The 23,585-nt window shown below is 36.9% G+C and overlaps 1 protein-coding gene across 1 annotated transcript in view; it reads right to left on the bottom strand.

Moving 5' to 3' along the window:
* Positions 1–18,772, bottom strand: part of elk1 (ETS transcription factor ELK1) — a 179,488-nt gene extending 160,716 nt beyond the window's left edge. Inside the window, exon 1 of the mRNA XM_028813330.2 lies at positions 18,024–18,772. Coding sequence (XP_028669163.2) covers positions 18,024–18,048 — 25 coding nt within the window. The 5' untranslated portion in view covers positions 18,049–18,772. The remainder of the gene's footprint in view (positions 1–18,023) is intronic.
* Between the last annotated feature and the right edge of the window lie 4,813 nt (positions 18,773–23,585).

Below are 23,585 nucleotides of genomic sequence, written 5' to 3'. Positions count from 1 at the left end.
GGGTTTCCTCCCACAGTTCAAAGACATGCAGGTTAAGCAATGCTAAACTGGCCCTAGTGTACAGTACTTGTCTGTGTATTCATTTTGCAATGGGCTGGTGACCTGTCTACGGAGAGTTTCTGTCTTGCAACCTATGCTTGCTGGAATAGGCTCCTGCTACCTTGCTAAGGATATAGTGGGTTTGGATAGGGGATGGATAGATATTTTAATATAAGCACTGTTATATTTTAAAGAATGTTTACTATTATGGGATTTGCTTATCTTATATTTAATCTTACTACAATAACTTCATGTCAATTTAAAAAATATCTTAACATAAACAATATGAAAAAAGTAAAGTTGAGAAATGCAAATCGAAATGTCAAAGCACTTATTCCTTTCATTTTGCATCAAGCAACATGCTATACAAAGAACTCCCCCAAGTACCGTATTTAATCTTATTTTAACCAATTTTAGAAGAGTATGAAATGAATTGTTAGATTTATAGAACTGTCAATTTTTACTTTTATTTTTTATAATAAAATATACAAGGCTGTACTCAGTAATGGATGTCAAACATAAATGATAACATTAGGCGTAAACTAGTTTTCCTACAGTGTATCTTTTACAGAAATTCTCTGGCTGCCATGTCAAATCAACTAATGGTCTACGCATTTCAAAAAATTCTGGAAAAATTACCAGGTGTACCCATGTTAGTCAGTACACACTATATATATATTTTTTGATGTAAGATCAATGCTTTCCAAGATACAGTCAGTTTACTGAGGGGAAGGGGGTGCCGATTTTATCCAGCCTCATTTTTTCATGGAATTTCACAAGTCCATAGCTCAAGAACTAAACCACAGAGAAGACGCAGACTTTGCACGCTGGTACATTAATTGGTATAGTATGTGACAAAATTAAAACATTTGGTCCAGATGACTCTGCATGATCAAAGCAGCCCCTTGAAATTGACCAAAGCTGAATTGGAGTTTTTGGCTTACCTATGTTTAGGCCTCAGAAATACATACAGTGGAACCTCGGTTCACGAACGTCTCGGTACATGTACAAATCAGTTTACAACCAAAAAGTTCGCCAAACTTTTGCCTCGGTTCACGACCACACACTCGGTATACGAACAAGCCAGTTTCCCTTTCGATTTGTACATGTTCAGTCTCTCCCTGTGCATTTCCTGTGCAGTGAGCAAGAGAGAGAGCGAGAGAGCGCAACACACATACAGGCAGCGCGAGAGAGAGAGAGACGCGCACACACACAGGCAGCACAAGAGAATGCTTAAAACTCATTAAAAAAAAGTGTTTTTAGCCAGCGGTTGGTAGCGCTATAGCGTGAACTATTGTAGTGTTAGTTTTCTCTGTTGTTCAAGGTTTTCTTAGTTTTATTCAATGTTTTTACATTTAGTTTACTATTACGCTGTGCATTCTATGGTTTAATTAACTATATTTGTGCTTAAAAACTTAAAAAAATATATATTTACATACAGTTCGTATGGTCTGGAACGGATTAATTGTATTTACATACAATCCTATGGGGGAAATTGCTTCGGTTCACGACCAAATCGGTTTATGACCAGAGTTTTGGAATGAATTATGGTCGTGAACCGAGGTTCCACTGTATTTGTAACCAACACAGACTTTATTTTTTTCCTTATTCAAATAACTATATAGACTTTCTGAAAAAGCAATAAATGGAAAAGCAGCTGTATCAGAATTTGAACAGCAAACCTTTCAAATTCAAAGAATCATTTTGGATTTCATTTTCAGAGCACCCCAACAGCATGTGGGAATGTGCAGATTATTTTTAAAATATTTTTCATTTATTCTGCATGGCCCCTTCTTTGTCAAAACACAAACCTTACTCTTCTTATGCAAATCTTTCATTTTTATTTTCCATCCTAAACATAGGATGAATGCACCATGTGTCAATAATTATTTTCAATCAGTAAGTAATCAAAAATGTCAAACTTTTTTTCATTTCAAATGACAATGTCCTATCTCATGTTGATGAAAAAAGAATGCGATTCTCCATGGCCAAAAGAGTACTTGGTACTCAAGAATACTATGGTTAAGTCCTTACAGAAGATGGCAAACTCAAAGTCAGTCCAGTGTCTATTCACCACTGAAGCAGCAACTGAAATCCTGCCGTCTCACAATAATTCTCCTGATGGATGAGATGCGTCCCTCACATTAGACCAGTGTCCTACTACAGGCCATGTTGGGTGTATGTATGATAAAAAATGTTGATGTGAACTGGAATTCAGACATCCTGATATGTTTCATGCATCCAAACTATCCTGCACAGTCTTTCCATTGGCCACCTAGAGATTATATTTGTTGGGTGCCATTACAGTGTGTCACTGCACTGCTTAGTGCACCTACAATGGTCAGTGGGAGGCAGTACCATCTTGTCCTCAAAGGCAAAGATGCCCTATACTCTGTGCTTCGATTGAAATAGAAATGAAATAGGCCACATTCCTGCTACTGCAATACCAAGATGTTAACATATTATTATAACTAGTGTTGTATTTAATGATAAATCAAGCAGCTGTTGTTCATGTGTTGTGCTTAATGTGCCTTTGGCGATTTATTTTTTTCCATTAATCCTGTACTCAAGTTAGTGATGAAGAACTTAATGATTATCATTACTGACAAATGGTGAATTTAAACCATGTTTAGAATGGAAAATAAAAATTTAAGATTCACATAAGAAAAGTTAAGACTTGTTTTTTGAAAAAGAATGGACCATGTAGAATACAGGAAAATATTTTAAAAATGTCTGTACATTCCCACAGTGCATTAAGCTGGTCTGAAAATTAGACCCAATTTTTTTTTTTCATATTTTAGAGGTCTGCTGGTCAAACCCTGATGCAGTTTCCAGATTGTTTATAACCTTTTGAAAAGCTCTGTGTAGGTATCTAAACATGGAAAAAAATTCAGCAGGCTGTACCGGTGAGAAGTATGCTTACTGAAAGCCTAAACAGGGAAAAGCCAAAGATGCTTTTTTTGAATTTTTGAAGGTCTGCTCTTACCAAGTGGTGTCATCTGGACCAAACATTTTGATTTCATTACGTACTATATCTATAAATGTACCAGTATGCAAAGTTTGAGCCTGCTAGATGGTTTAGTTCTGGAGATATGGTCTTGTTTGATGAAAAAATAAAGCCATGTCAAATTTCACACCCCTCTCCCCTTACAAAATTGCATGTATCTTGGAAAATATTGATCTTATATCAAAATAATTTTACAGGGCGTCTCCTGGATAACATGGGTACACTTGTTTTTTTTCAGAATTTTTTGAGACCAAAGTGCGTGGGATTTCTGGAAAATCGGTTGATTTGACATAGAATGACCCCTTTACTTTTATGTTTTCTGAATATGCTTCTTTTTAGGACACAAGCAGTTGAGTGTTCTCATCTGATATATCAACTGTTATAAATGATTATTTTAAAGGAATGTTGTTTAGTAAAAACAAGTCACAAAGCCAAAATGTCAGTCTATAAAAGAAAAACACAACTGCAATTCGTGTTTTCTACAAAACCATAACACCTGTCCCAGTGATACTTTAAACATAAAGGGGCAAAGCAGAAGCAAACCAAAAGACACTTTAACTACTGGTATGCAAGCAGTTTAACAAAAGATAAGAGCTTATCTTCCAAATGCAAAACCTGAAAACCTCTAGCTTTTAGGGATCAGCACTGTTGATGAGGTTTAATTACATGCATAAGAAAAGCAAACCTTTCAGTCCTTGGCTACACTCAGTTAAATTCATGTCTTTATCCAATAAAAAATAAGCTTGACATAAAATGTCCACCAACACCTGAATAACTTTGTCTCTAATTGACTTTTAGCCTTTTGTAATTATTTACATACATCCATCTTACTTCCTAGATCACAGCTTGTTACAATATTTCTCATAACAACACAGAGTGATGCCTCACCTTCAAGATTGGAAAAACCTAGCACTAATTACCCTCTAATTGTAATTTTAAGGCTTAGGAACAGCCCCTGTTTTTATATTATTCTTTCATCACTGGGAATGGGGGAATGACAACATTTACCTGCAGCATAATGACAAACATTTTTGTGTACAACAGGAAACCATGAAACTCCATAATAAAAATAAAGACAGAAATTTACATTTTTAAACACAAAACATGTCAGGAAGGTTACAATAGCACTATAGTAACCACATACAGTAGGTTTTATAATTAATTTTGCACACAACATCTTATCTATCCACAAAGTAGGGCCACAAATGTGAAAGTCCACCAGCGTGTAAAAAAAGTAGGCAACCGAAGAGTATGATCTCAAATTAAAGAGGTGTTAAGAGTTTTATAGATTAAAATTCATAAAAATCACATTAACTGTCCATTTCTGCAGAAATATGTAATGAAATATAGAAAATTTAAGGTCATGCTAACAATGTCATGATATGTGCCCTCCATCTACTGACAGGCTGAAACAACAACAAAGCTAACAAAACCAACTGCACAAGAATTACCAAAGTTGAAGATATGCCTTTTAGATGTGCACAGGTCTTTTTTGATTTAAATTTTTTTTAAATGAAACTGAAATGTGAAATGAAACTGAAAAAATTCAAATTATAAAAGAACCAAAGCTGACATCATTATTTGCAGCTACACATATTTCAGCATTTACAAAATTGAGGCAAAATACCATGCCAGAAGCCGTAGTACTCAAATGTTTACCTTAAGATACATAACAAGAGTACATGCACTAGTCAAGGTGTGACTTACATAATCATTTTAACTGAATCCTTGTTTTTTTTTTTAAAACATATTGTAATGGTTATTGCTGAGAAAGGTGTTAAGATTTTTCTTACATATTTTAGGGATCTTAGATTGAAGTGCTGGGCCTGTTTTACATTTTTTGTTCTTCTGCTATCTTTAAAACACAACTCCATAAAAATGGCTGAATCACCTTCCTAAAATTCAAGATTTACTTTAAGCAAGTGGTATAATCATGAAATAAAAGGATCTGTCAATCTTTCATCTTTTAGGCTCTTGGAGACTCCATGTTATTTAATCACTGGAAATTTTAAAGTCCACTGCATATTTTTAGATGCTGCTGTATAGGTTCACACATTACTGAAATCAAGCAAATAACATTTGGGATACAGTACCATAAACATATTGCATTTCTGAGTGAAAGATGGAGCAATTGTTGGAAAATAAAAGCTTCACCCCCTGCATTAAACTACCATCCTGTTTGCTATTTTAGACAGAGAAAATTCTGTTTGGAATTTTGTACATGTAGCTTCAGTGCTTGCTTTCTCTTCTTTTTATTGTTTGGACTGTAATTTGACCATGGCACAAAACAACATCTTATGTTTCAGCTAGGGTCTTCTCCCTGGCTAATGGATTTATTTATTTATTTATTCTTTGTACTATTTTGCAACTATTATTTTTCATATTATTAATTTTGTTTTTGGATTTGCCTTGTTTATTGGATATTGCGTTATTTGTTAATTATTTTGCTATATTGTATTATGTTATGAATATATGTAGTGTTTTTTTGTTGTCTGCCTTGTATGGAGTCCAATGAGGCAGGGCCGCCTGATTATGCAGCTTGGGAACAACCCCGGATGTACAAAAAACAAAGCTGGTGATGGAATGACAGCTTTGGCACTGCATTTTTGTTTCTAGATTCCTAATTCTTTTTGATTTCATGCTAATTGGGATTTCCTAGCTTTGACATTCCTGAAGTTTAAAGGCACTCTTTACTGGTTTATGGATGTATTGGATTTGTTTGCTTTAGGTTTTGCCTTTTAGGCAGGAATCAAAAAGTACATGAAACTCTTTCTTTTAAAATGGGCAGATATGAAGTGTTAGATGAAAAAGACAGCCCTTAATACTACATTATTGAGACACTAAAATTCTTGCTTTTAGATTCAGCACATCCACTGGCTACTGCTTTCTTATGTATCTAAAAATGGTACTTGACTGTTACCCTAGGAAAAAAAAGTCATCCTGAATATTAAAATTACACATATTAGTAAGGGTAATCATCCCAAATTTGCTAATGTTAATTGGTACAAAAACAAAATTTGTGTGTACTGTTTGTCCATAGATGCAAAAACATTAATTTATCTATAGTTCTTTGGTAAGATTAATCATAGTTGACTTAAAATTATTTTATTTTGTCATAATTGTTCACATTATGTTATTAATTCTGTTTTTGGTTGTATTTTTGTACTATTATGATTTTCTTTTCTATGGTGTTTATTCATTATTTTGTGTTATTTGACACCTAATGCTGCAGTTGGAGAACTGCCTCAGCAAGTATTTAAGGAGAAGCTGAATTTATCACTTCAGTTTCAGTATTGATTATTTGTAGTTATATCTTGATTCTTGCTTATTTTCTTTTATTCTTGTTTGGATTTTCTGGTTATGATCCATAGCTTCTGGATAAGGTGAAGTCTTTGAATTTTGTTTGGAATTATTCACATATCAATTTTTGCTCTGCTTTTGACCTGTTTTTTTTCCAATTCTGCCTTTTGTTTTCTCTTTTTTGATTGATAAATTATTTAATTTTTAATAATATTGTTTAGATAAATTATTATAAAGTACTTTGCATAGTTCTTTTGATTTTTAGGTCTCATGGTTTTCCTCTTCTCAATTTTTATGACTTTCTGATTATTTTTGAACTTTCAATAGCCATGTGGTTATGCAAGCTGAAGGCTGCCTTTTGCACATGAGTCAGGCTGCATAGAGTGAGGCAACCTAACCAAGGGTCAAGGTCTGATTTGTGTGGTCCCTTTTTTGTGCTTCATAGTGGCAAGAATTCAAAACAATTTTAAGTCTGTGGTCTTAAGAATTTTCTGTTACATTTGAATATGATATGCCATAAATAGTAATTTCATAAGAGTTAACTTTAATGGGCTAGGTGATTCATAAATGTAGAAATAAGATCATCTAAACGTACCCACCCATTTTCTGCTATTCCTACAGATGAATGGAAGGCAATAACCGTGTACAGGGTGTTAATCAATTGTAGTATTGCACATTCCAACTTACACAAGTGTAATTTAGAATAGCCAATAAACTAACTACCCATCCATCTCACAAAGCCACTGATCCAGAGAAGGGTTCTTGCATAAGGCAAGAACAATCCCAGGACACAATACCCAAAACACTTTCTGCCACTATGTAAAGAAAAATAATTATTGACCCTATTATTTTCCATTCATTCCACATGTTATTACTTAACTGAACTATACTAACTATACTGAAAATATATTTAAGTAGGAAGGCAATAAACATTACCTCTTAATGTGTCTATAATGCTCAATCATAATGAAAAAATAGGATTAAAAAAATGAAGTCTCTGCTTTTTCCAGTATGCTAGAAATTACTAAATGTAAACTTAGTAAATATTTGAAGAAAAAAAAAAAACGGACACATACTTTTTTTGCAATTAAATGTAATGTCCCTCTTAATACAAAGATTGGTGCCGTAAAATATGACAGACTGTACAATGGATTGGTCAAAAAATTCTGAAGCAAACACTGCATTATTTATTTCAAGAGCTGAAACCTTATAATAATTTTAAACTCACTTATTTTCATTGGTTAACTAGTATTAATAATAAACTTAGATATTTTCGATTTCCACTATGTCATTGTCTTACACAACGAGCCAATGTCATCATTGCAACACTCTAACCTTGCTTACACACACATGATATCCTAGTAGCATAATATTAAGAACTAGTTTCACAAGTGCAGCTTGTCTGTACTCAGTTTCAAGGGAAAGAATAAAAAAAAAAACACAAACAAACACAAAAGTCTATATTAAAAATTTTTCATCTGCCTTCAACAAAAGACGCTGTTGTTAGTTTTGATTGAAGATATTTAACAATGTTGTAAATTTAATCATGTTTTTTGTGTATTCTCTACAAAGAACTCCCATCCACTTAAAAGGACTTTTGAGGACTGATTTAGGTCATTTATGTTGGGTAGAATGCCAAGTGGGGGCTGGGCAGACGCATGGACTTGGAACCCCTGCAGATTTTGTTTTTTTCTCCAGCTCTCTGGAGTTTGTTATTTTTTTCTGTCCTCCCTGGTCATCAGATCTCACTTTATTCTTTGTTAATTATTATTGCCTAATTTTTGTATATATTTTTTCTTTATTCATCTTGTAAAGCACTTTGAGCAACATCATTTGTATGAAAACATGCTATACAAATAAATGTTGTTGTTGTTAAAAGAATAAACCTGCTCTCAAGTCTTTCTTATACTGTACATTAATAAAATAAGAGTATCTTAAGCTCAGCAGATCTTTTCTTGACTTTAACATTTTTAATTCTTGTTTCAACCACTTAAAAAGTATTAGAATTTATGCTTTGCTTGTTTTTCTTCCTTTTTTTTGATGCCCAATGACCTGGTTTGTATTTAAGAAGAGTGTTAATTAAAAAGAGCCTTTCAGACAAACTTGTGAAAACTGTTGCTACTCAATTATGTGCTCTAGTATTTTGATTTGTTCGTCTTTTTAGTGATTCACAGGAAATTCATAAAAAAAAAAATTTCTTATTTGCTTAATGCAATTTAGGTTCAGTGGGACTAAAGATTATTTCAGATGCCCTGGGTGCATAAGGCTAATTTCTACTCATTGATTAAGATAATCTGAACATCTTTGGATTGTAAGAGGACACCCTATTTAAAAACACACACAGACATGTGCAAACTATATAGACAGTGACGGTGACCTGGTCTGTGGAGTCGGTAGATAAATCCTCTGACTCCTTAGTTTCTGGTACTTCTGACTATGACTCCTCTGTATTTAATATGCTAATGTATTTTACATGTTGATTAAAGGAAGGCAACATACATGTCATGTAACCACAGAACAACTGGCTAGGAAGCTGATTCTCTACTGCATTGGCCAGTTTAAACAAAAGACAAGAACCCCTGAACACACATCAGGTCATAGCACATACCTACACCTACATCATTACACTTGTTTACACTCAAATGAACTTGTTAAACACATTATATCTGAAATAAAATGAAAACATTTTTTGCAATGTACCATAATCCAGATTATAATATGTGAATGTCAGGTTGTGTAATAGCTCATCTGATCTTCACACTAGTAGTAACACAACTATGCATTGGCCTTTATTCTTACATCAGTACTTAATTATGACTATTATTTCTGAACTGGGACATTTGAACTTGCTGTATTTTTTTCATTACAATTTAAATTCATTAGGAGTCGGAGTAGGAACATTTTTGTCAACTCCGACTCCAGGTACCCAAAATTGTCTCAGACTCCGAATCCACAGCCCTGACGGTGACAATTGAATTCAAACCCAGGACTTAAGAGTTATGCCAACATTATGCACATGACAAAGAATGTGAACCCCAAGGTATAAATACATACTAGTTAATCACTGAATTACACTGTTGAAAAAAAAATTTCTACTAATCTGCTGCACAAAAAATTATATGATGTTTATATTGTGTTTGAATAAACTCTATGTAATGGATTGACCCGATAGATCCTTGCACCTGATGATCGGCTGTATTTGTTGTACCATTATACACATATGTATAGAGAATATTAAAACTTTCTATTTCACTTGCTTAAAAAGTACAAAAAAGTTTTTTTCTCAATGAGCTTTAAAAGTTTACCTCCGAAATATCTCATTAAACACTTTAATTAGGACCACAACACCCTCTTATCCATATTACTAACCGAGAATGCTAAACCGGATGATGGACGCAGGCACATCCGGCAATGGGCCGTAGCTGCAAAAAGACGTACTGCGCAGGCGCAAAAAGAGTCCGCGAGGGTCGGCTGAGGAGCCGAGAAAGGCGGATAGAAGAGGGCGAGAGAGGCGGATGAGGGGCCGCGAGAGGCGGACAAGACCACAGAAAAAAGGAGTGAGCACAGGAAAAATTGAGAAATGAGGCGCAAAGAGCACCGAAAAAAGGAAACGGCACATAAAAAAGTATTCAAACGCAAGCAAAGCACGAAACACATTGCACACGAAACTAGACCCAAAAAAAAAAAAAAAAAAAAAAAAAAAAAAAAAAAAAAGAGGCTCGCGCACAACAGCAAGGCACCCCCCACAGGCACCGGACGGGACACACACCAAGAGGGGGATTCAACAAGCCCATGGAACACAAAAAAAAGAACACAAAACCACCCCACAGACCCTTCAAGCAAGGGACGGGACACACACAAAGAGGGGGATTCAACAAGACACAGGAACACAAAAAGAAAGAAGACGCTCGCGCGACAACAATCCTCAACCCCCCCCCCCCCCCCCCCCCCCCCACACACACACACATCCATAAGAAGTGACACCCAAAGCCACATATTCTAAAGTGAACATCAACACCTTCACACTAGACAGCATAGGTGTCAGCATTGGTGGATCTCCTTACAATAAAGCACTATTAACCGTTCAACTGCAGAAAAAGAAACATATTAACAGTGACTGCGATCCTTCTTATTACTTATCCATATTTCGCATGCTGAGAAAGAAACAAGTCATGAATACACGGTCACGGGTACAAAACGAAAAGGAAAGGATAACAGGAACAAACACACGAAAACGAAAGAAACAACAAAATAGACAGCTATGCAGCATAGGTGGATCTCATTACAATAAGGCACTATTAACCGTTCAACCGCAGAAAAGGCTCCATATTAACAGTGAGTGCAATACTCCTTATTACTTATCCATATTTCTAAAAGAAAAAATGTCTCGATTCCAAAAACGCAAAGCTCAACTAAAGCTTCTAACTAACGATGTACCTAAAAGTAAAAACTTTATGAACTGCATTAGATCCTACAATGGTTCATTTGCTTTTGCATATACCGGAGTAAATATCAGGCCACCAAAAGGCAATGGCCCATACTACTTTCGCATATGTGCACAAATACTGCATCGCATTGGAACAGTGCACACTGAAACAAATCAACAACGCAAATATGCACAAATCTACATCCTAGATCCACATGACGCAAACTATCAATCAAAGTGCTGCATCGCAACAGGCACGGATTCAAAACGAAACACCTCCCGTCTCAGACATACGTTAATGGCAGCGAAGGCTACAACGGGCTTCTCACACAGCACAGGCAAATCGATTACAGCTCCAAAACAACACGTCCCAAATACTACACATGCAACAACGCCAAGACCACAGAAAAAAGGAGTGAGCACAGGAAAAATGGAGAAATGAGGAAACGCAGGCAAAGCACGAAACACATTGCACACGAGACTAGACCCAAAAAAAAAAAAAAAAAAAAAAGAGGCTCGCGCACAACAGCAAGGCACCCCCCCCCCCCCCCCCAGGCACCGGACGGGACACACACCAAGAGGGGGATTCAACAAGCCCATGGAACACAAAAAAAAAGAACACAAAACCACCCCACAGACCCTACAAGCAAGGGACGGGACACACACAAACAGGGGGATTCAACAAGACACAGGAACACAAAAAGAAAGAAGACGCTCGCGCGACAACAATCCTCAACCCCCCCCATACCACACACACACACATCCATAAGAAGTGACACCCAAAGCCACATATTCTAAAGTGAACATCAACACCTTCACACTAGACAGCATAGGTGTCAGCATTGGTGGATCTCCTTACAATAAAGCACTATTAACCGTTCAACTGCAGAAAAGGAAACATATTAACAGTGACTGCGATCCTCCTTATTACTTATCCATATTTCGCATGCTGAGAAAAAAACAAGTCATGAATACACGGTCACGGGTACAAAACGAAAAGGAAAGGATAACAGGAACAAACACACGAACACGAAAGAAACAACAAAATAGACGGCTATGCAGCATAGGTGGATCTCATTACAATAAGGCACTATTAACCGTTCAACCGCAGAAAAGGTTCCATATTAACAGTGAGTGCAATACTCCTTATTACTTATCCATATTTCTAAAAGAAAAAATGACTCGACTCCAAAAACGCAAAGCTCAACTAAAGTTTCTAACTAACGATGTACCTAAAAGTAAAACCTTTATGAACTGCATTAGATCCTACAATACTTCATTTAATATGCACAAATCTACATCCTAGATCCACATGACGCAAACTATCAATCAAAGTGCTGCATCGCAACAGGCACGGATTCAAAACGAAACACCTCCCGTCTCAGACATACGTTGATGGCAGCAAAGGCTACAACGGGCTTCTCACACAGCACAGGCAAATCGATTACAGCTCCAAAACAACACGTCCCAAATACTACACATGCAACAACGCGCCTCTCAAACGGCACAAGCAAAACATACACCAGGAAAATTCATTCGGATTAATGAATGCCATTTGCAATCATTGTCATTCAGTTCACTTCCCTGAAGAAACAACTGGCAATACAAGTTATACATTTACACGTTGTTGTCAAAAGGGTCAAATTAGACTGCCTTCTTTACATTCATATACTGAATATCTACAGAGGCTTATAACTGACGATGTACCTGAAAGTGAAATCTTTATCAACTACATTAGATCCTACAAATCGGTATCCACTATGAACATTAACGGTGGCACTGCACGTGACATCCGTCTTGAAAAAATGTTGTTTATTGATGAATGTTCAATGGCATGAAGTCACTTACTCAACACCATTCATAAACTTCTACAAACGTTTATGAATAATAATATTCGATTTGAAGGAAAGGTACTTTTATGAGGAGGAGATTTTAGACAGTGATTAGCTATTCTTCCAGATGCCATGCACTCAGCTATTGTTCAGTGCACCTTAAAATACGCAGACAATTGGCATTGCTTTCAAAAGATACAGTTAGTAAAAAAGATACGATGTCCAGAACCAGATCATAACAATTGCTTATTACAACTGAGAGATGGTACACTCACCAATACAGCTGGACTTCAGGCACATATTATTACAATTCCTCAAGCCTTTATCTGCGACAACTTAGTTACAGAGACATTTGTAACAGCAATCTCATTAGACCAAATGCCCCTTTTAACACAACGCACTATATTATGTCCAAAAAATATTAATATGGAAAACATTAATACCCAAGTCGTTCCATTACTTCCTGGAGAGACACAACTCTTTCTAAGCTCTGACAAACTTGACTCTGATCACAACAATAACCATCTTAAATGACCTTACAAGTTCTGAGCTGGAATTACCTTTTACACTTAAACGGCGTGTACAAAGAAATTTTCAAATAAACCTTTACACTGTGCCACACACTTTATTGTTTGCTTTCTATTTGCATCATCTACACCGTCACACTATTCTATATCTCATTCATACATCACGCTCTTTGTCATTCCCAACACCAGGGGTTGGCGAGCGAAGCGAGCAGGGGGCAGAGCCCCCTAGTGTTTTACTAAATGAACACTACATGACATTCTATTTACCAATTATCTAGCTTTGCAAATGTATTCCACATTGAATTATACTCAAATATTTAATGGTATCAACACATAGATGTTCTGTGGCACTTATGGCCACCACAAGTACAGTACAAAACCAATTTTTTTCTTAAACGTATTATATTATAAAGGACAGTGAACAGAAACTGTACACAAGAAAATAAATGAAATAATTATGAGTTTTACAGCTACTTGCTTGTGCACAACATAAAGTGTACATACAGTATATTAAATTAATGGTGATTCTTTCCTTTGGGTACGTCCACATTCCCAAAGACATGACCATTAGGTTAATTTAGTGATTAAAATTTGGCCTTGCATCAGTGTGAGCACAGGGATGTGACTGAGTGGGCCATGAGAAAGTCATTGACAGGATGGTATTTTTTTTAGTTAGCTGACACTATTCTCCAAAGTGTTTTATAAATCACAAGTACAGCACAATTATTTCTGTATTACTATAGCTGGAGCACTGTTGAAATAAGTGAATGATATATGCTTTATTGTACAGTCAATAGTGGACTAGTGTCACACACTTTTAAACTTTTAACAGAAGCACAAGAAACATTTTACAGTTCTGCAACCAGTGCATATCATTCCAATTGTCGACTTTCCAAACTCATGTTCACCAAAACATTGGATGGGGCTTATCCTAGCAACACTTGGTGCAGGACTGTTTCTTGCTTGGCACACTCAACCACACTACCTCCCCAGCCTATTTAAACCTTCCATGTAACCTATCAAATTCCAACTAACATTTCATGCAAACATGAGGAGAACATACAAACTTCCCCCAGGCAGGGACTGGTCAGAAATTGAACTTTGGACCAAAAATCTGTGAACCAGCAACACTAACCATTAAGCCAGGATGCCTAATTCCCCTAATAATTAATTTCGTAAAATCCAATGTTTGGCTTCAAACTACAATAGTTGCCTAACAGGCACAGAATTGTTACACTTTTTTAAAAAGGTAGAAATTACAGTAAAAATATAGCCATGTCAACACACAGTTAAAAAGGTATTCAAAGCTTCAAAGTGAAGTTTACAGTAACTAGTACTCCCCCTATTATCAGTCTGCCACTCCCTTATCTTTGCAGCATTCACAGCAATATCAGGAAGCTCTTTATTTTACTCTGTTTTAAATATTCAAACAACAGTTAACTGCCTGAAGCAAAAAGAATACTTTCTTTACAGCATAGCCATCCTTTTCTATAATTGGAAAAAAAAAAAAAAAACAAGACTTGTATATAGTTGGCCAAGCACAGAAATCAACGGCCTATGTATGTATATCATATAAGTAACATTTCAAATAGCAGAAAAGACACAGGAAATTTTTCTAGTTTGAAAAAATGTACATTTAGCTGCCTATTATTCCATGCATGCACAGTGTAGGAGTCTCTGCTTGGAAAAACTGGTTTTAAAACTTAACCATCATTCATCTAATTCCAACCCACAGACCTCAAGTACATTTTGATCTTTTTGTATCCACAATCTAAATATCCACATTCCTGTACATTGTACTGTAAATCACTGAATCTGATTAAACAAGTTGCACGAACAAGTGTAAATTTTTGTACCAAAAATAGGAGACTGAAGCAACTCCTTATATTACTTGAAACAGTAAGAAAAGGTAATGTTCAAATACAGTATATTATATAAAACATAAAATTAAATGTGTGCTTATCCAGAGCAAATTCACACTATTGAACTCCTCTCTGCCAAATTTTGCTAGGGCCCCTAGGAGGTATTTCTGAAATGTGGTACATGCATTCATAGTTCCCCCACCAGGTTTAGTCAATGAAATTTTGTTTTGGGAACAAAATTTTTTCCCCTGGGGAATTTATTTTGTGACCGTACTTGCAATTTCACCCTGGGCAGTGCCAAGTATAATAATTAGTATTAGATATTATGAAAAAGCAAACAAAAATTATCTGTGCATTCAAAAGAATTTACTGTATATACAATAGAAAATTATATTTTAAGACTCATTTTAGCATATCATATACTTGTTAGTGTTGCTACTGAGGCTGTTTATATTTCATTTTAACAATTATAGCAAATATTGTGATTAGCTGTCACTAAGTCTTTCCAAGTCCCTTTTCTGGTGTTATCTGCTGTCACTATTGTTTTAATCAAGTAAACCTTGATCAATTGTCAAACCAAGTTAATCTTGATCTTGGATTAGGATATCAGTAATGTCTACTTTAATGACAAGCATGCCTTTGTTGTATTCCCCTGCAATTAAAAATAAATAAAAATTTTAAAATCCACATATAAAATATACGCAGATCAGCTACAACATTAAAACAAACCACTGGCAAGTAAAGTAAATAGTACTGATTATCTCCTGACAATGGCACCTGTCAAGGTATGAGATTTATATTAGGCAGCAAGTGAACAGTCAGTTCTTGAACTTAATGTGTTGGATGCAGAAAAAGTGGGTAAGTGTAAGAATCTGAGTGACTTTTACAAGGGCCAAATTGTGATGGCTAGATGACTGGGACAGAGCATCTCCAAAATGGCACTTCTAGTGGGGTGTTCCCAGCATGCAGTGGGTAATTCCTACCAAAAGTGGTCCAAAGAAGGACAACTGGTGAACCAGTGACCAGGTCATGCACGCTCAAGGCTCATTGATTTGCATGGGGAGTAAAGGCTAGCCTGTCTGTTCCAATCTCACAGAAGAGCAACTGTAACACAAATTGCTGAAAAACATAATGCTGGCCATGAGAGAAAGGTGTCAAAACACATAATTCATCACAGCTTGCTGCATATGGGACTCACTGTTTTCATTGCAAATGCTGTGCTTTTTGAGAAATAACATAAACCGTATTTCTTCAAGGACCACAGGTCAGAGTGTTTCCTAGTTAATTTTGAAACCTTTGGACATGTTTTTGATTTATCCGAAATATTTGCTTAATGTGACTGCTCTCCTGTACTTGTACAGAAAGTATGCTTTCAGAATCAACCCAACAATGTGAAACTGAACAAATAATTATACTAGCACTTTAATATTTAGTTAAGAATGCATTCATCCACTGAGTTAATTAAGGAAAAAAAAAGCTTTTTTTATCTGAAATAGCACAGAGAGACTTGTATGAGTGATAACAAATAAGAGGCTCCATCTTCAGATTCCATACATGCAACTTTATCCATGTTCTATACCTGCATTCTTATGTATAGGTTTAAATGGAGCCTACCCTGCCCTATTGAGCATAAATTATTAAATAACTCTGAACAGGACATCAGGTCAACACAATCACAAACAACCAATGAAGCTTCCTATCGGACTAGCAGCATGAGTTTTGATTTAATCCAAATAAGAAACCACAAGATAACAATGATGCCAGTATGGGACCACATTAACACTCTACATAAGATTCACCTAAACAAGGTTTTAAAGAGCTTTAAGCTGTCATCACTACCTGCAATTCCAATCTTTCCCATGTGTTTCTATTTATCAAAATAAAGCAACCTGGCTGAAAAGTCATGGAGACAAGTAGTATAACAAGCAATTTAAAGAGTTGGAATGTTTTTGAAATGCAAAATTCCTGAACATATTTCCTATTTACTAAATATATATATATATATATATATATATATATATATATATATATATATATAAACTGTTAGTTATATTAAGTTCCAGGTCTGAATGGTAAAAACAGATGAACAAAATGTATGATACAGTATATAAATCGATTTTGGATTAAAAGTGTAGTTTGCTGGGAAAGCACCTTGCCCACTCAGGCCTACAAACTAGTGACCACTGACACTGGTACTTTTATTATAAAGCAGATAATGTCCGCTACCCATCTACAGTAGTTACATTGTTTAAAGAAGCTTAGGTAAGTTGTGTACTGGAGAATCTTAAAGGGTCTTATCTGAACATGCATGGATATGGGTTTGAATGTGCACTCAAATGAATTGTCATGCTACTAATGACAGGCTTCTAACAGCACTGGTTACTTGCTCACTATAACACAGTGTTAAAAATGAATGAATTAATGTAATGTGAACTTGACATAGAAATAAATAAAAAGGTAATCAAATATATATCCACGATGCCTGTAGTTAAAAATGGGCTTTTACCTGCAAGGGAAAGAAAGCTCGACTGTTTCAAAGAGGTGTTTTTAAAAAGCTGTAACCCACAAGTAATGCAAGATGTTTTCCTACAGCTTAAATCGAATAATAATACTAATTGCCAACATTCATTTTATACATACATCCTAAACTCCAGATTTTCGTGGGTGGGAGGCAATGTCTAATTACTGAATTTGTGATTAATCGATTCTGCCCGTCAGCGCGTGGGTGCGCACGTGAATCCGAGGTAAACAGTGTCGACTCGCAGTTAGGTGAAATAGGGTGGGATTACTGGAAATAGAAGCCGAAGAATCCGATGCTCTCCATTAATAACAATAAACTTCGCAAATGCCAACGCTGGCAAATTACAAATAGCATTAGATAACAGAAGAAGCAGCCCACTCCAAGTGAGTGATAGCGTCACCGCAACGCTCGTGACATCATACACAGCGTTCTATTACATAACTGCAGCGCGCTGTATAGATATTAGGCTGATAAAACGTTTTAAAAATTGAGGGAAAAAAAGAACTCACCACTTAATACTGAGCTTGAATCCATATCTTCCTGCTCGTCCCTTGAAGTTCAGCGTCTCAACGTCATAGGGTCCATTCTTCCATTATTAAAAGAACATATGATAGATATTAAAAATATAAACCTCTGCGATCCTGCCACCCTCTCACCAATTATCAAATAAAGAAGCGTCTTGATTAACAGTGTGACTCTCGTGTCGCAGGTAGCTCCACCTCTTCCATGTTTTAAACCACGGTAAAGCGAAAAGTGCGCGGTTTTGGTTCCGTGGAGTTCCGTCTTTACGAATATAACTACCACCTCCCCCGGTACTGCGTCTTTAGGGTCGCTGCGAGGCTGGCACTAGGGCTTCAGTGCTTGGTGCCATGCTGCTTCCCGGACGGTGGAGGCGTATCGGGAACGCTCGGCTTTCATCGTCGGCACTCGGCTCGACAGCTTTCCTACCCCCGACTCGCGCAGGCGGCCCATTTGTGTGAGAGGCTGCGCTAGCAGCGGCAGCATAGGCAGTGTTGGCCAGTGTGTGACGTCACCCGCTTCCAGTTTGGCGCCGCGACTCGCTGATCAGAGCAGCGGCGTAGTGGTGTCGCACTACAGTACATGCGGAGGTGAGATTTCTCAACCTTTCTTCAGTCTGCTTTAATCTTTCCTTTTTCGTTGACAAGGAGAATATGCTGTTACATATTGTTGCCAGCCCCTATCGGGTTACGGTGTGGGATAGGTCCTGCCGCCCGAGGAGAAAAAAACACGTTGGTTAGGAAAGAAACATTGGTTGAGGCAACCCAAAGGGAAATTTGTTCAGAGCAGGAAGATAAAAGTGTATCAGATGCAAGAAACTAGGAGAAAGAAAATTACATTAGACAGAGAATTACATAGAAGTTTGCAAAAGAAACGCAACACAATAGTAGAGCGAAATTCTTACTTTTATGTCCTATCAATAGTAAGAGTATGCAAAAGACTTAACGAAGAGACTAAACAGTGGTCACGTCTTGTCATTTTCTAACCCGCTTAATCCAGACTAGGGTCGCTTTGGGTTTGAGTCTATCCCAGCTAGCATAGAACGCAAGGCAGAAACAAACCCAGGAAAGGGTATCAGGCCATCGCAGGGTGAACACACACACTGGGCCAATTTAGTATTAAAAAATCTAAACAGCGTGTCATTGGACAGTGGGAGGAAACTAGATCACCCGTAAGAAGAACATGCAAACTCCACACAAACTGTGAGGCAGCAGCACTAATACTGTGCCGCCATGCCACGGTCTTTACAGTGGTGCCTTTACAGTGGTACGAGTGTGATAAAGCAAAAATCCTTAATAGGTGTTGTGTAGGAGATTGGACTGAAACGAGAAAATACATAGGAGGGAGGTAGTGTTTGAAGAAGAGACTTATCAGTGATAGGAGTGACATAAAAACAAAAGTTCCAAAAATACAGGACAGGAGTTAAGATTGTGCTTAAACAGAAAAGTGCACAGAAGTGAAGGTATAATAAAGGCAGTGAGTGCCCAAATGAACCTGAGCAGTAATGACTGTGTGCATAATTGAAGCTTTGACTTCACTTTACTGAAGTTCTAAAGCAAACGTGCCAAAGAGATTGTGTGCAAGAGTACAAAACAAAAATCAAATAGAAACAGTCTAGTATTATCAAAGAGAAAATGAAAGTAGCAATGAATTACAAGTGGCAAAGAGACACCATATTCTAGTGTATGTGCAAAAAAGAAAAGACTGTTCAAAATAAACACTGCACAATGAAAGTGTGGTAAATGCAGGGGAGTGCAAGGGGTGCAGTATACTGCACAGCAGTTTAAGTGTGGTTTAAAATAATAAAATGCAAAAGTCACTAGAGTGTGAGAACATTCTAAATTAAGAACAACAGGCGTGTGCAGGCATTAACTTACTAACACTGAGAAAATGAGAAAGTTAAACTATGTACCATTAAATCTAGTAAAACAAGAGTAATGTGCTAAAGAAACAGTGTATAGGAGTGATGGTATACTAAGGAAGAAAAACATGGAAGTGTACCACAGCGAAAGAGGGCCATAAAAGTGGATTAAACCAAAACCTGCACAAAAAAATACTACTGTAGTAAATAGGGGTGAACACATATAGTTAAATAACCTTTCTGGGTGCCAATATTAAAGTAATAATAATAATAATTACATTTATGTAGCGCTTTTCTTGCTACTTAAAATGCTTTACATACAATATAAGGGAGCCAATTCAATCACTACCAATGTGCAGCACTCACCTGGATGATGCAATAACATCCATATTTTCACCAGCACGCTCTCCACAAATTAGCTATTAGGTGGAGAAGGGGTGAGAGATATACTGTAGTCAGTTAGAGACAGGGGACGATTAGGGGGCCAGAATGGGACTCCTTTTGGAACAGATGGGACCTGTTCCGCCGTGACGGGTTACATCTGAACTGGAGGGGCACCAAGGTATTGGGGAGGCGTATGTGTAGGCTAGTCGAGGATTGTTTAAACTAGGGAATGAGGGGGCAGGGAGTTTAGGACAGGCCAGGTGTAGATCTATACATGGAAGAACAAACAATGGTGTAGAAACAAGAATGCATAGTAATGTAAATTCTAAGCAAACATTTAAATGTAGGAGTAATACATTAAAAATAGCTTGCCTTAATGCTAGAAGTATCAAAAATAAGGTAAGTGAGTTGGAGTTATATGTAGCAGAGCATAATTATGATATTACTGTATAGCAATAATGGAAACCTGGCTAAATAATAAAGATGGGGATGAGTGTAACATAGAGGGATACACATTTTTTAGGAAGGATAGACAGAACAGAAAAGGAGGTGGGGTTGCTGTTTATGCCAAGCAGGATTTAAATGTTAAGTCTTCTTCAGTTGGATGATGAGCCCCATCGTAGTGAGGACATGTGGCTTCGCCTGGAAAATATTAGGGAAAGAGGTCTTATTTTAGGAGTGTGTTATAGACCACCCAATTCAGACCGTAATTTCAACACACATCTTTTTAGTAATATCAAAAAGGCAAGTTTACAGGGAGATATTATAGTCATAGGGGACTTTAATTATCCAAATATTAACTGGGATAACTTTACAGATGGCGGAGTACAAGAGCAGGAGTTTTTAGAAGTAATCAATGATGGTGCTTTAACATGCTGTGTTAAAAAACAAACACAGGGTGAAGCCTGTCTGGATTTAGTATTTTGTAATAATCAGGATAGAATTGAGGGTGTAGAGGTGATTGAACCACTAGGGTCAAGTGACCATAATGTAATACAATTCTCAGTATTTTGTAAGAGTGCAGATGCAAAGTCTAAAATTGTTAAGTTGAACTTTGGTAGGGCTAATTTTGAGCAGATGCGACAAAAGTCTAAGTAGGATACACTGGGATAAGCTTTTAAGTGTGGATACAGTTGAGGAGCAGTGGAACAGGTTTAAAAATGTTTTACATGTAATGCAGGACAGATACATACCTAAATTTGGAATTAATAGGAAACTAAAAAAAACTCCACGGTGGATTAATAAAGATTTAAAAAAGAAGTTGCAAAGGAAAAAACTGCTTTATAAGGCATATAAGACTAATGACTGCAAAGTGAATTGTAGAGTGTATGAGAACATGAGGGCAACCATTAAGAAGGATATCAGGAAGGCTAAAAGACAGTTGGAGAGGAATATAGCAGATAAGGTGAAAGAAGACCCTAAGAGATTATTTCAGTATTTTAGTAGTAAAAGAACAGTCAAGGAGGAGGTCAAGTGCATCACGAATAGTAAAGGGGAATTAAAAGATACAGACAGTGAAATAGCGGATGCCTTAAACTTACATTTTCCTGAGGTGTTTACAAGTGAGCAAGTGGATAACCTCCCAGAGGTAAACGCGACTACTAAGGAGGTACTGAGGGATTTGGAAATTGTACAGGGAGAAGTACTGCTCAGATTAAATAAGCTGAAATCGAACAAATCACCAGGACCAGATAATATTTATCCTCGTGTTCTTAAGGAGGCTAGTGAGTACATATATAAACCCTTGACGCATATTTTTAGGAAGTCACTGCGCACTGGAGAGATTCCGAAGGGCTGGAAAATGGCAAATATCATCCCATTATATAAAAAGGCTGACAGGGCAGATCCAAGCAACTATAGGCCAGTAAGCTTAACATGCATCACAGGAAAATTAATGGAAGGAATTATTAAGGATAAGATCGAGCAACACCTGGCAAGGACAGGAGTTATTCTAAGCAGTCAGCATGGGTTCAGAAGAGGGAGGTCGTGTTTTACTAACATGCTGGAATTCTATGAGGAGGCAACAAAAGGATACAATCAAAGTGGAGCTTATGATATTATTTATCTGGACTTTCAGAAAGCATTTGATAAGGTGCCACATGAGAGGTTGGGCATCAAATTAAAAGAGGTGGGAGTTCAGGGTGATGTTTGTAGATGGGTGCAGAATTGGCTCAGACAAAGGAAGCAGAGGGTGATGGTGCGAGGAACCTCATCAGAACTGGCCGATGTTAAGAGTGGTGTTCCACAGGGGTCAGTGCTAGGGCCGCTGCTATTTTTAATATATATATATATATAAATGATTTAGATAGGAATATAAGTAACAAGCTGATTAAGTTTGCAGATGATACCAAGATAGGTGGATTAGCAGATAATTTGGAATCCGTTATATCATTACAGAAGGACTTGGATAGCATACAGGCTTGGGCAGATTTGTGGCAGATGAAATTTAATGTCAGTAAATGTAAAGTATTACACATTGGAAGTAAAAATGTTAGGTTTGAATACACAGTGGGCGGTCGGAAAATCGAGAGTACACCTTATGAGAAGGATTTAGGAGTCATAGTGGACTCTAAGCTATCGACTTCCCAACAGTGTTCAGAAGCCATTAAGAAGGCTAACAGAATGTTAGGATATATAGCACGATGCTCAACCTTTATAATGCACTGGTGAGGCCTCATCTTGAGTACTGTGTGCAGTTTTGGTGTCCAGGCTACAAAATGGACATAGCAGCACTAGAAAAGGTCCAGAGAAGAGCAACTAGGCTGATTCCAGGGCTACAGGGGTTGAATTATGAGGAAAGATTAAAAGAGCTGAGCCTTTACAGTTTAAGCAAAAGAAGATTAAGAGGTGACATGATTGAAGTGTTTAAAATTATGAAGGGAATTAGTGCAGTGGATCGAGACTGTTATTTTAAAATGAGTTCATCAAGAACACGGGGACACAGTTGGAAACTTGTTAAGGGTAAATTTCGCACAAACATTAGGAAGTTTTTTTTTTTTTTACACAAAGAACAATAGAAACTTGGAATAAGCTACCAAGTAGTGTGGTAGACAGTAAGACGTTAGGGTCTTTCAAAACTCGACTTGATGTTTTCTTGGAAGAAATAAGTGGATAGTACTGGCGAGCTTTGTTGGGCTGAATGGCCTGTTCTCATCTAGAGTGTTCTAATGTTCTAATGGGAATCCCTACTCTTTTCAGAAAGGATCTTTAATGACCACACAGAGTGACGACTTATATATCTCATCCAAAGGACGGCACCATATTTATAGCACAGTGTCCCCATCACTGTACTGGGGCATTAGGATCC

Source organism: Erpetoichthys calabaricus, chromosome 11, assembly GCF_900747795.2.
Source record: "Erpetoichthys calabaricus chromosome 11, fErpCal1.3, whole genome shotgun sequence".
Lineage (NCBI taxonomy): Eukaryota > Metazoa > Chordata > Cladistia > Polypteriformes > Polypteridae > Erpetoichthys > Erpetoichthys calabaricus.
The sequence above is the reverse complement of the archived record's forward strand: the minus strand, read 5'-3'. Positions and strand labels throughout refer to the sequence as shown.